The sequence below is a fragment of the Syngnathus acus genome, chromosome 16 (genome assembly GCF_901709675.1).
Source record: "Syngnathus acus chromosome 16, fSynAcu1.2, whole genome shotgun sequence".
Taxonomy (NCBI): domain Eukaryota; kingdom Metazoa; phylum Chordata; class Actinopteri; order Syngnathiformes; family Syngnathidae; genus Syngnathus; species Syngnathus acus.
Window position 1 is genome coordinate 10,732,697 of NC_051101.1, and position 12,164 is coordinate 10,744,860.

The window sequence follows — 12,164 nt, forward strand, 5'->3', positions numbered from 1 at the left end:
GGGCTATTTGTGGGCCTACTATCCATTTTGGGCGGTTCGCAGCATATAGTGGAAAAAAATGTACACAACATAAATGATGCGGCTATAGAATATAATAATGTATGTATGTGTGTAGTGTGACGTGTAATACATGACTTTTAAAAATTCAGAATGAATATAAACCCATTTTGCTCTGTCAATGTTGATCCAGAGTTCCAAGCAGACATGGTGAATTGGCATTTTCAATAAGCATATCTTTTTATTAAATGTACATATCAATAAATAAAAAAAGTGAAACTCATATTGCACTCATAAAACACATGGGAAATACATTTGAGAGGTCTAACTCCTATTTTATTGCCTAATTAAGAATCTATCTAAATAGCTTGCAATCTAGCTAGCCAACTATTTGTCTTGCTAGGCTACTATCTATGAATAATATTTCAATTTAACTACAGTCTAACTTCTCAAGAGTATAACTTGACTGTGTGGTCACCACCATCCACAATCAAAAGAGTATTGTTAAGTGGCACCAATCCAACAGGTCGAATGAGGTGCTCTGCTACAAGAGGAGCGAGGGCAGCACCGCTTTGCACCCTCCCAAAAGTCCAAATCATCCCTCGATGGGAGTCGACGACAAGCAGGTGTCCGTTTCTGTCAAAGGTCACAGCGGACATGTTTATGGTGACCGAGGCAGTCAGGCTAAGACTTAAATTATCCGTCTGATAAAGAATGTGGAAGTCTGGAGTGAACACGGTCAGTCTGGAGTAACTTTGCTTCCTTATGTGCTCGGTCACATGCTCCATCACCGCCGTATGACAGCTCGTCCTGCAGCAGGCCACGGCTTTCGGATTGTCCAGTTGCGAAGCCACCGTTCCCTCCTCCAGTGTGACGCCATGTTTGTAGTCCACCTTAATGCGGGATAGCGTTCCGGCCTGGACGTCCGAGACCAGGATGCGGCCGTTGCTATCCGTGTCCACCCCCCACGGCATCGAGAAGCCAGCCTTAACCGTGATCACGTGGTTTCCCCTGGATGTAAACACCTTGACGGATTTATCGCCCGCGTCGGTCACCGCCACGTGACCGCAGGAGGTCACCGCCACATCCACCGGGTAACAAACCTCGTCGGCGGCGTGTCCTCTTTTTCCAAAAGCGTGCCGCTTCTTCCCTTGAGGAGTAAACACCACCACGCTCTTCTCACCTTCATGCACCACAAACAAAGTCCCTGAGGATGGCATCACCGCCAATCCAGTCGGATTAATAAGAGTCCCCCAGCCGCCAAAGGTCAAACTGAGTTGTAAGGTTTTGCCACTCACACCTGAGGCCTCCTCTTCATCTTCCTGTTTGTCAGGAGTGAACAAGAGCAGCTCCTGCAGGTCACAAAGAGGCTGACAGTGGGAGGTGGCGTCAACAGGGCACAGCTGTCGACAGAAGGGGCACTCCAGCTTCCTCAGGAGAGGGTGGGACAGAGCCCCCACGCATTCCACACACAGAACGTGACCGCACGACAGGTTCTGCGGTCTACGCTCGGCCTGCTGAGTGTTGAACTTTTCAAAGCAGACTTTACACTCAAGCAAGTTGATCCGGATCTCTCGCAACGTGCCCTCGGGTCTCGTAATGTCGCCTTGCCTCCGGCAGCTGTCCGTCATGGCTGCAGATGTTCCTTACCTTTTACTTGAGGTGCAGGAAAGATAAAAAAAACGAGTTAAGGTGCATGGAATGGAGCAAAGACGAAAGGAAACGGAGAGATATGAGAAGAGCACTGCAACATTCTTGTGTTGTGCAGTAGGCCCACGTCACGTGATGAAAGGCAACAGCTCGCTGTTCTCTGCTGCCCTCTTCTGGAATTAAATTACATTACATGCTGCTGAAGCGCTTTTGTAAACTCCACATTCAACTGTTAATAGATTAATTCGATGTTTGGAATAAAATTAAACAATTTGTTACAGAGTAAATTTTTTAAAGTCTTGTAATTTATTTTTTTAATTCACTAATGATTTTATAGATTACACCAGTTAAATTTTGATAATTTTCTATTTAAATTTAACCAAAATTATTATTATTGTTATTATATACGATTATTGATCATTTTAAAGATAACTCGCTAATAAAATTTAAATACATTTTTAAAAAATAAATAGCAATAAACATTACATGACTCATAATAGTAAAGCAGGACCGGGCCACATGTGTTTTAAGGCCAGTTTTCCCACCACTGTTTTGTATAAATCAAATACTGTGCCTCCCTGTGGATCACAAACATGGTTTGCTTCTTTAAATTTCAAGCGGTTTCAAGCGTTAACACGCTACATGGATACTTACCACGCCTCTCAGGAGATTCCAAATTCCATCATCTCCATGTGAATCCACTTCACAATCCCACAAGACTTTTGCCCTTCGCCGCAAAGTCACATTTCCTTGCAACGCAGTCGTGACGCCGCTTGACATGAGGAAGCTATTTTAGTTTCATGATGTGCAGTGAAATTGGATCTCACACAAGTCGGCGCTCGGGTCAGCCAATTTTGTTCTTCTTTGCTGAAGGTCACACCTCAAAGGTCGGCCAAGGGCGTTTCTGATTTCCTTTGTCAAGAACATAATCTACAAACATGACATTTATATATTATGAAGGGGTTCTTTTGCACAGTGGACTAGTGGTTGGCATGTCAAGCTCACAATTCTGAAGTTCAGAGTTCAAATCCCAGCTGCGGCTTTCCTGTGTGGAGTTTTTCCAGTGCTTGTGAGGTTTTTTCTTTTTGGGTAGTCCTGCTTCCTCCCAAATTCCCAAAACATGCACACTACTGGGATGATTTTTTTTTCCTTCAGATTATTTTACTCTGGCAATATTAACAATTATGATTTTTTTTTTATGTAAACTTCTTTTTTTAAATAATGATGGACACACAATTTAGTTATACTTTCTATAAAATATGATATAATAGTGAAGACTAGTGGCAATAAAAATGGATTTCGGCCAGTTATTAAGGCTGGAATTAAAGAGTGAGTTTTTAACATTTAAAACATTTTAATGGGGTTCAGTATTTCACAGTGATATTAGAACGGCACAAGTAATTTCTCATGATGTTAGCATTTAGGCAAATTACATATAGATCCAGGAAAAATCGCGTACCATAGACAGAAACCTTTGTCCCAAGCCAGTCGCTGGTCTCAAAAATCAGATTTGTCAGGAATATTTCATTAGAGGTGCATCATCACTTGAATATCACATCATTCCCAAAATGTAAGTATTTAAAAAAAAAAAAAAATGTAAGTACAGGCATCAGAGTACAAATGCAATAAGTGTCAAAGCGCCATCACAACTGCAGTATTCATACCACCAACATTGATGTACAAATATCAAGACAAATGTGCTTGTATACTTTGACAAAACAGCAAAACTAAAATAAAGTGAACTTGACATGAAAAATGCTAGTACAAACACGAGCAAGCAAAATTTGGCAAACAGGTCACATGAGCGGATGCCCATGGCAGGAAATGCAAATAAATCTTAAATTAGCAAATTAGCAAAGCCCCTTTATTAGTTTGATTACACACCGAAAGAACTGAGACAAAAGGAACATTAAGACAGGCACAAAAGGTGAATTTAAAAATGACGGTGGAGAAAAGAATGCCGCCATCATGCTGTGTGGCTTTCATGTGGTGTGTAACATTGCAACCATGCATGTGTAACAAGATCATCAGCAATCCTGGTTGAACTATTTCATTATCTGTCCTTCGTACCATCACGGTAAAAAAAAAAAAAAAAAAATAGCAGCCATTAATAAACAAGGCGTTAAAAACACTAATAATAAACCCCAAGATACTCAAACATTCTAAATGTGCAGTTCTTCAGCGCAAACTTTCTGCAAAGTGCGTTAGATGTGTGCTTTGTTTTGTTCCAGGTCAAAAAAAAAATGGCCCCGCCCACATTCAAGTTCGGGTCATCAACGTACTCGGCGAAACATTTGTAAAACCAACAAAACGGAAAACGCGTTATTATTATCATTAATAAAAACAAACATAAATCACAGAGGCTCAAATGATAATGAGCAAATTCTACATGGCGGCTTTAAATAGTGAAATGTCTGGAGTAGTCATAAATGGCGGTTACGGTCTGTAAATGTTTAGCTACACAAGGCATGCAGTTAAATCTAAAAGTTGGCAGTTATTTATTATCATATCTCCTTTTCACGCGCACAAAACGTGTACGTGGATACACACACACACATGCACACGCCTGGTAAAGGAGCTTTTTATGAGCGCAGCCCGTTCGTTATGGGTGTGACGCTCTGACAACACTGCACTGACCAGTGGTCTTTCCTGGAGGGAGGGAGGGGGCGGGGCCTCCTAGAATCATCCGATACCTTAATGCCCCCGTTAGAAGCTCTTTCGGGTGAGTTCAGGAACAGCTTCTAGTGATTCCTACTTGTTCTCCACGCCATTAACGGAGTTGAGCTTCGCTGATTTCTTTTTTCTCAGTCTACTTTTTGGGCCTCCCACTTCAATCTCTCCTGAAATACACAAAAGCCCTCATCATCAATACAAACTTTGTTGCTATCCTCCCTTGAATAGTAAAAAAAAAAAATTCACTTTACCTTTAAGATCTTCCGGCGCATCGTCAGAAAACTCAAAATTGGCGTCCTCGCATTCGGACAAGCTCTGCGGAAGGTAACACACAAGTGGACATGCACCCTTCAAATGCTAGCTTAGCAAACCAGAAGATAGTATCAGTTTGTTTTTTCACTTTTTCAGGGCCCCTCGACTCAATACTTAAATGGGCCTGACCCACAAAATGATGTCACTTTTATATAAATGTACATTTATGTCTTTTTATTTAAGACAAACAAAGCAAAGTAAAGCATACCTTTCCTCTTGAGCCATAGTTTTCTGCGCACGACACCATCCCAAACAAACACAGGAATGTAATGAAGGCCTAAAAACAGTTCAATATGGGATATGTAATATATGTAACATGTCACAACCTATCAATATTATCTACTCATATGGGAATGGTTTCTTGGAAAGCCAATAATGTCAGCAGGAGATTGCGCTCGTTTACTATCAACACAGAAAAATGCTGATCTTACCAAACACAGCAGCCAGAGGACCACGTAGAGGATCTGGGTTTTGGAAAACAGCTCCTGTCCGAATTTGATACACGCCAGCGCCTCGAGAAAGGCTATAGCCCTGGGCAAGGTGAAAAGAACAAAACAAAAATCAGACAACAAGGCTTTTAACACAGAGACATTGTGTTGCTTCACATGCCAGAATGATTTGTGGGTTAGTAATATGAGTAAACAAGCCTTCCGGCTATGTTTACAATTCTCACTCAATCAATTCAACACGGTGAAAAAAAAAAGCCTGCAGCAGTTGACATTTATTCACATCAATGAAAAGACCTTTGTGGCAAACTTACCCAAACACCCAACACTGAGTTCCAACTCTCTTACACTGGGTGTCTGTGAGATACGCGTAATACTGCCTGAAGCAAACCAAACGTCAAGTTAGAGCGAGAAGAACTAAAGACGTAAATGTTTTTGCGCTATAGACACACGAGCGTTTCACCTGACGGTTGGCGCGGTGATGATGCCGACGAACAGGATCCGACACCAGCTGAGGGCGTGGCTTGCCGGAAACACGAATATGTGCTTGAGGAAAAACGTGTTTAGCTCCGTCAGCTGGAAAGCAGACAATAAAAGATTGTTAAAATAACGCCACGCCCCGAAGCTGTCGCAAATTCAATGCCGAGTCATCATTTCATAATTAATCATTCTGTCATTATTTATAATTGGTGTGTTGCAGGAAATTATTTTTATGTATCTTTTGAGACAACATCATATATCTGCAACAACACACTTTTATTCCGATGGCTGAATGTTACAAAACCGAGCTGAGCTAGCTAGCTAGCTAGCTTCTCTCACTCCCACGCAAACATAATGAGAGTCAAGGCCCACTGCAGTGTTCTTCCCTCATTTGGCTCGGAGCCTTTGAAAGTGGACCGGCTCCACAGTCCTCATGCTGATCCATTCTTCAAGATTGGTCATTACTGTGTGGCGCCTCCAGAGAGGCGAGGCCAAGTGCATGATGATAGTGTTCCATTAGTGTGCAAAATAAAAGCGAACCCTCAGCGTGTTGCCATGGCAGAGAAAAACGCCAAAGACAAAGGCAGCGTGGCACTGAAATATGGCACCCTCCTTAATTGCATCTGAGTAATCCGCCCTGGCTTTGCCTCTTTATGGGATTAAGTGTTAATGCGCAGACAGCAGGACACCCGTGCGTTAAATAGATCCGAGCGAGATGGCTTTTCGAGTTCATCCAGGCAGCAATTAGATTAGCCCCGGATTTACTACACCGGCTGATCCTCGACTAGCCAGCGTCGAGATGACGAGAAGGACCCACCTGCCAGATGATCATGAAGAGATAGACGCCCGTCACTCGCTGCAGGGAAGACTTTGGATCCAGCCAGCGCACGTAGGTCCAGCTGGCTGGCGTGAACTGTAAAACTGCTCGCTTGATCTTGCCCGTGGTGGTGTGAATGTCCCTGTTGGGAGAAGCAGTTCAAGTTTAGTGTGCACACAACAATTGCAATGAACAATGAGTATTTAACATTGGGGGCAACAGAATGACTATAATTACTGGGGAGGTTCGACTCGTTCTATGTACTACACTGCCCCCGTGTGGTCAAGAACAGAACAGGAGGAGCCAGCACAATGTCTATTGAACTGAAGCAAAAAATGGGGCAAACACTGTTTTATTCTTTGCGTTCAATTTAAATGTGTCACTACTATATGTAGACTATAGAGTACTGTATTTGTTCTTAAAGATATTTAAAAATTTATTTTTTGGGCTGGATCAGGTCAATGGCATTTCCATTCATTTTAATAGGGAAAGTGTTATAAGCTAGGAACATAGTCATGGAACATTTTCTTTTTCATTTTCAACTTCCCAGGACATACTTAATACTGGCCCAGTGGTACGTTCTCATCTCCAGAAAGCGGCACACCGTCATGCCCAGCCAGATGCCCCCGCCGTTACACAAGAGGATGTCCAGAATCACCTGGTCCCACCAGCACTCGGCAAAGTTAGGCAGTAGATGCATGAAGAAGAGCTGAAGGAACAACACGTGAGATTCAACCTCGCAGATGTAACACCCCGTGTAGAATATGACGACATGCGGTACCTCGGTGAGCTCCCAGGTAATACTGATGGTCCAGCAGAGGCCGTAGCTTCGGATCAGGAGGGCCTTCATGCCCCAACCCCAAAAATGGCTGAACGCAAAGATGTCAAAATGGCTGAGAATTCTCTCCCAGGTGATGACATGGCAGTTGACTGCGTACTCCTAAACACACGGCAGCGCACACACCCTCAGCAAATAGAGTAGAATTTAATCAGCCATTCCAGTGAAGGTGGATCTCACCATTACATCTGCTTCCCTTTTAGCGTAGCGCAGGTTCGGATCAAGCCAGTACATTAACTGTTTAACCTGCTGCCAGTTCAGGAAGATGATGAAAACCAGGAAGAGGAAGTACAGCACACTCAGACCTTGAACAACAAACGAGGATCAGATAACAGAGGCTGTTAGTCCAGAAAAAAAAAAAGCTTTCAGTTTTCCATCAATCAGTACTCACCAAAGACTATTCTCCATATCGCTGGATGAGGTCGAGTGAATGGACCTGTAGAGAAGGAAGAATGTGAATATACATGCAGTTGTCTAAAGTTGATTCCAACCACAGTCCTTCAAGATCATTAGACATGCCCTGGGAAATTATCCAATTTCACTTAATTGGTCAGGAATCTTTGTTCATTTAACCACACCAGCATTTAGTTTCTACCGACCTCAAATGGTGGAAATAGCTAGAAATATTTTTTTTTCTCCACATGTGGAGCTTAGATGGATGATGGGAAGAAGATGTAACTTTAACCATCCCTTGGAACAACAGATGTTTTAACACTGAACAAAACAAAATCTTTCATATGGAAACTCACCATTGGGAAATGCCAAAACGCTGATAACAAGGAAGAAAGAGATCACCAGAATCAAACCAACCCAAACATTACTGTCATGATTTCCATCATCTCTGTAACAAAAAACAATAAAAACAAAAGTTCAACTTGCAGTAAGCACACAATGTTTCTGTGGATTCGTTTTGTTGTTTTCGTGGAGAAGTTATATTGTAGGTCTAAAATCATTCGCGATGTAGCGGGGGAATACTGTGTGTACGTATTTTGCTAATGGAGGCACAGTCCTGACACGGCACTGTTTCATCAACTATTCAAAAGCACCGTCATGGAATATGGCGCATGTTTCGTTGATTTAATTTGAGACAAAATAAAGCGTAATCAGGCTCCTTGACTCTGTCAGAGCATCACAGCTACGGCTAGCCACCTGCTAGCTCCCTAAGCTAACCTCTTCCCAGCTTACCTCACGAAGGCGAAGTACGTCAGACAGAGCACCGTGCACGTTAGCAGCGTGATGGTGTGCGGCCGGTAGAAGAACTCTATGGTTATGTCCTCGACCTGCTGCTCGTTTATCATTCGGAAATGCATCCTGTAGTTCACGTCATCCTTGCTTAGGGTATGCGACCCTCGGCTGTACCTTGACGCCATAGGAGAGCTTTCCCCCCTCACCCAAACAGCACCGGGGGTTAGCTACTGGCTAGCCCGCAACACAAAAGCGAACGCAATGGGAGGAATAAACACACATTTCCACAGTAACAAGCAGCGTGCGAGTGTGAAGAAAGTAAGGAGTCAAATGAAAACAGAAGCTTGGTGATGACTGATGAGTTTTGATTGGCGTGAACGTAACTGGGAGTGTCCCCGAGAAGCGGAAGAGCTCATTTGCCGTTTTGAACGTGACCTCTATAAGCAATTCACAAAAACATTAGGAATTATTTAACCCATGTAATAATCATGATGTGGTACAAAAATAATATTTGTATGTCAAATGGAGTTTCACTGAAAACATTCCATTTTATTTCCGACTTGATGTTTCTTCGCGTTTGTTGCCCACTAGTGGTTGTTTATTGTATTGCAGGATAAACAAAATCAAAGGATGGGCGATTGGTGCTGTTAAAACTACATTTTATTGCATATTGTATGATGTAAACTTCTGAGGTGCTGCCAGGCAAGCAAATTCGATGTGCTAATAATGACTAAAAAGCAGTCAGTTGATCTTGTCGGGTTGTTTTGTTGAATCATGTTTGTCCTCCTCCTGTCTCAGCTGAATAATGGGCTGCAGGGGGGGGGGAAATGCTCCTCATTAGTTCAATCAGTTTAGAGGTGAAATAAATCAGAGAGAATGCAACACACCAGCGCATTGAAATATTGCCTGCACACTGCTTTACTCTCCCAGTAGATCAGAAATAAGGCAATTAAGCTTTCCACCAAAAGCAGGACAGAAGCTGTCACCCCGATTCCCATTTGCAGCTGTGGGAAAGAAAGAGATGAATCTCATTTTGAGCTTCCAGCATAAGTAAGAAAAAAAATTCAAATGCTGAACTCACCTTGGACTCGTGCTCGGCATCCCCCCAATTCAAGGTGAGGTCGAGCAAACAGAGACAAAGTAACACAGTGGACTCCAGAAAGCTGATGACGTTCAGACAGAATGACAGCTTGGTCTGGCAAGTGCAATAAAAATACTCAAATCCACAAACCCGGAGAAAAAAAAACCATCTCAGCCATCCAAAGCAACATTTTCCCCTTACCACACGCATGTTGGGAACACTTCCCGCCGCATAGGTCAACATCCCACAAAGCACAAACTACCATTGATAAAACATAAAGTAGAAGAATCAGAAATTAGCGCAGAATTTCAAATGTAAATCAAAATTCAATTAGACTCAAAGGTTACGTACCGAAATGCTTGGTAAAAGGATAAAAATGTCAGCCTGTAGCGTGGGACGAAATATCAGACCAAGACTTAAAAATGTCACTCCAGCAAGACATTGTGCTGCCTACAAATTTAAGAAAAACAAAACAAAACAGTCAGCATCCATTTACAACTGTGCTTATCCAATTTCTCATAATTGGTCAGAAAAGTCATGATTTTTTTTTCCACTCACCCCAAGAGGTTTTGGGAATCCATTGTAAGCAAAAACCTTAAAAGAGTCTCGGAACACACACTTAAATTCTCGGGGCATAACGTGGCCCCGTCCTCCGCTATCTTTCCTGATGGAAATATTGATGATCATGGAGTCGTCACTCACAAACGTCTTCCTCATTGTTCTTCAAAGATCACGGGCCGAGATTTTACTGTTGATCCGCTCGAAGTGATGTTCAACAGGTTTAGCAAAGAAATGATGATGATCAGCAGCCAAGTGAGGAAGTGACAAGTGTGACCTCTTTGTCACGCCTTGTGCTTCGAAAAAGGCGTTTGTTGAAGAGTCAAGCACAGTCTGAGATGGTAAGTGACAACCCGCCTGCAAACTTTAACAACTTGCTTATCTAACATTTTGCAAGCCAATGCAAAAAAGAGTTTTGGAAAATTTTTATTTCTAGAAGGAACTGATTGGTTCAAACACGGAACAGGTGGTGACAAAACCCGAATTAAACCTTATTACAAAATTCATGAAAATAATTATTTTATGCGTACATAATTTTATATTTTGATGACGTACTTGCAGGTGAGTGCAGTATGGCTTGTTCACATGAGAAAATGAAGATCCAAGAAATTGAGCAAGGCCTGTGCGAAGATGTTGAGAAATCGCCGAGGGTGGTACGGTACCAAGCCACAAAAGTTGAAGAGGATGAGATTTGGACTTTGCATGACTTGCTCCGGAATAGAATGGAGATATTGGGGGTAAGGCCAAGAAGCATGCTTTGGTTAATTTTATTTTAACTAATTATGAAGATTTTTGGATACGATTTTTGGTTTGTTTTTAAAAATCTTTTATTCCGTTTCAAAATTTATTTATTTTTTTTATAAATGATGTATTTATTTGAAATGTGGCTTAATGACAGTGATTAATTGGAGGACAGCATTTATTGTATATATTTTAAAACCTTCTTAAGGAATCTGAGTGAATGTTTTGTACAGTCGACAATACTGCAGGTCGAAGTTTTGCGGTGTTCAGTTAAAGGATGTCCAGCCTGTTCGAAAGTCAGCAACAGGAAACTTGGGTTCTTGTGGTCTTCCTTGTAAATGGTAAAAAAAAAGAAAAAAAATCTGCATGCATTGTAGACTGAACTAGTTTTTTTATTGCAACAAAAATAAGGGCATGCAATTTTTTCTTTTAGAAAAATATTCATGTGATGAATAAGCAAATTAATGAAATGTATTATCTGAGTTTTATTATTTAGCTGTGCGGACAATTTGATATCCTATTACTTTCATGCTACCACACTATTTCACATCAATATTTCTCACAAATTGATTATGGATCAATCATTGCAGTTCCTGCAGGTTGTCAGCGGAGTGCCCAGTGTTGGAATTGGTCTTACGCTGGCCGTAGGCTTGAGTATAAACGAGTCGCTCGCCACGCTCTTCAGAGTTTCTCACATGACCGGAATGCTTGTAAGAAGTCTATTTTTTAAGTATATATTTATTTTATTTTTTTCATAATCATTTGAAATTCTCCTGCCTTTCAGTTCATTTTTGCAGGAATTGTTTCCTGCATGTTGGAAAGATATCCAGTATTGCTAAGTGTAAGTAAGCCTTCTTACATTACATGCTCATTAATATTTATTTGAAATAATGGCCATGTTTTTTTTTTCAGGTGTCCCTCATCATCAACAGCGTTTGTGTCATTTTTGCATTACCCGGCCTTGGTTTAATAATTGCTGACCTGACACAATGGAATCACAGAAAACTTGATTTGATGGTGAGAGTAATTATGGAGGGAAAAAAAAAAAGGATTGTTTCATAAATTACCAATTTAAAATGTCTTTGTAGATGGTGGTGGAACTTTGCATTTTGGGATTGCAGCTTCTGGTCAGTATAATTCTCTGCGTGTGGATCTCCAAAGTGAAAAGTGGCAAAAATAAACCAATTTGCTAACAACTATTTAAATTTTGAAGACTTCTAAGCGCATCATTTTTTTTTTTTTCCATCTCAAACTTCAGGGCAGTCCCCCCCCCCCCTACATAAAAATGTGGTTACACAACTATTTGAATTTTTTTCATCTCAAACTTAAGGCCATCCACCCCGCTGAAAAAAATGTGGTCAATGTGTGCCTTTAATGGAAAAAGAC

General features: G+C 41.5%; 4 protein-coding genes across 7 annotated transcripts; 1 reads left to right on the forward strand and 3 right to left on the reverse strand.

The window, feature by feature from the left end:
- Positions 1–216: 216 nt before the first annotated feature.
- Positions 217–2,469, reverse strand: LOC119136198 (E3 ubiquitin-protein ligase NHLRC1-like). The gene is made up of 2 exons (XM_037274518.1): positions 2,302–2,469; positions 217–1,647 (listed from the first exon to the last, which is right to left on the reverse strand). The coding sequence occupies exon 2, from the start codon at positions 1,626–1,628 to the stop codon at positions 447–449; it is 1,182 nt and encodes a 393-aa protein (XP_037130413.1). The 5' UTR covers positions 1,629–1,647; positions 2,302–2,469; the 3' UTR covers positions 217–446.
- A 508-nt stretch (positions 2,470–2,977) lies between these two features.
- ptdss1a (phosphatidylserine synthase 1a) lies at positions 2,978–8,806 on the reverse strand. 2 transcript variants are annotated; one of them, XM_037274451.1, is made up of 13 exons: positions 8,399–8,806; positions 7,963–8,054; positions 7,605–7,649; positions 7,394–7,518; positions 7,157–7,315; positions 6,933–7,084; positions 6,376–6,517; positions 5,542–5,654; positions 5,393–5,458; positions 5,064–5,163; positions 4,841–4,909; positions 4,572–4,635; positions 2,978–4,484 (listed from the first exon to the last, which is right to left on the reverse strand). In XM_037274451.1, exons 1-13 carry the CDS (start codon positions 8,581–8,583, stop codon positions 4,399–4,401), a joined length of 1,398 nt encoding a protein of 465 aa, XP_037130346.1. In that variant the 5' UTR covers positions 8,584–8,806; the 3' UTR covers positions 2,978–4,398. The 2 variants fall into 2 exon arrangements, with proteins under 2 accessions (XP_037130346.1, XP_037130345.1); XM_037274450.1 differs by having other exon boundaries at positions 2,978–4,487.
- A 239-nt stretch (positions 8,807–9,045) lies between these two features.
- LOC119136273 lies at positions 9,046–10,385 on the reverse strand. Its single transcript, XM_037274629.1, has 6 exons — positions 10,038–10,385; positions 9,831–9,929; positions 9,681–9,737; positions 9,480–9,593; positions 9,286–9,402; positions 9,046–9,208 (listed from the first exon to the last, which is right to left on the reverse strand). Exons 1-6 carry the CDS (start codon positions 10,194–10,196, stop codon positions 9,140–9,142), a joined length of 615 nt encoding a protein of 204 aa, XP_037130524.1. The 5' UTR covers positions 10,197–10,385; the 3' UTR covers positions 9,046–9,139.
- Positions 10,298–12,014, forward strand: si:ch211-269k10.4 (uncharacterized protein LOC100150242 homolog). 3 transcript variants are annotated; one of them, XM_037274640.1, is made up of 6 exons: positions 10,298–10,378; positions 10,599–10,774; positions 11,369–11,488; positions 11,563–11,619; positions 11,691–11,795; positions 11,867–12,014. In XM_037274640.1, the coding sequence occupies exons 2-6, from the start codon at positions 10,610–10,612 to the stop codon at positions 11,969–11,971; spliced, it is 552 nt and encodes a 183-aa protein (XP_037130535.1). In that variant the 5' UTR covers positions 10,298–10,378; positions 10,599–10,609; the 3' UTR covers positions 11,972–12,014. The 3 variants fall into 3 exon arrangements, with proteins under 3 accessions (XP_037130535.1, XP_037130537.1, XP_037130536.1); XM_037274641.1 differs by lacking the exon at positions 10,298–10,378 and adding an exon at positions 10,385–10,503; XM_037274642.1 differs by lacking the exon at positions 11,563–11,619.
- The last annotated feature ends 150 nt before the right edge of the window (positions 12,015–12,164 follow it).

What these genes read in the sequence shown, in the direction of transcription:
- LOC119136198 (XM_037274518.1), bottom strand. Translation starts at nt 1,628, where the DNA reads ATGACGGACAGCTGCCGGAGGCAAGGCGACATTACGAGACCCGAGGGC.
- LOC119136273 (XM_037274629.1), bottom strand. Translation starts at nt 10,196, where the DNA reads ATGAGGAAGACGTTTGTGAGTGACGACTCCATGATCATCAATATTTCC. An exon ending in TCCTTTTACCAAGCATTTCG is followed by an intron (nt 9,738 to 9,830) that starts GTACGTAACCTT and finishes TATCAATGGTAG; the next exon opens with TTTGTGCTTTGTGGGATGTT. An exon ending in GTGTTCCCAACATGCGTGTG is followed by an intron (nt 9,594 to 9,680) that starts GTAAGGGGAAAA and finishes TGCACTTGCCAG; the next exon opens with ACCAAGCTGTCATTCTGTCT.
- ptdss1a (XM_037274450.1), bottom strand. Translation starts at nt 8,583, where the DNA reads ATGGCGTCAAGGTACAGCCGAGGGTCGCATACCCTAAGCAAGGATGAC. An exon ending in ACGTACTTCGCCTTCGTGAG is followed by an intron (nt 8,055 to 8,398) that starts GTAAGCTGGGAA and finishes TTTTTGTTACAG; the next exon opens with AGATGATGGAAATCATGACA. An exon ending in ACTATGGCTCAAGAGGAAAG is followed by an intron (nt 4,636 to 4,840) that starts GTATGCTTTACT and finishes TACCTTCCGCAG; the next exon opens with AGCTTGTCCGAATGCGAGGA.
- si:ch211-269k10.4 (XM_037274640.1), top strand. Translation starts at nt 10,610, where the DNA reads ATGGCTTGTTCACATGAGAAAATGAAGATCCAAGAAATTGAGCAAGGC. An exon ending in ATAGAATGGAGATATTGGGG is followed by an intron (nt 10,775 to 11,368) that starts GTAAGGCCAAGA and finishes CAATCATTGCAG; the next exon opens with TTCCTGCAGGTTGTCAGCGG. An exon ending in ACAGAAAACTTGATTTGATG is followed by an intron (nt 11,796 to 11,866) that starts GTGAGAGTAATT and finishes ATGTCTTTGTAG; the next exon opens with ATGGTGGTGGAACTTTGCAT.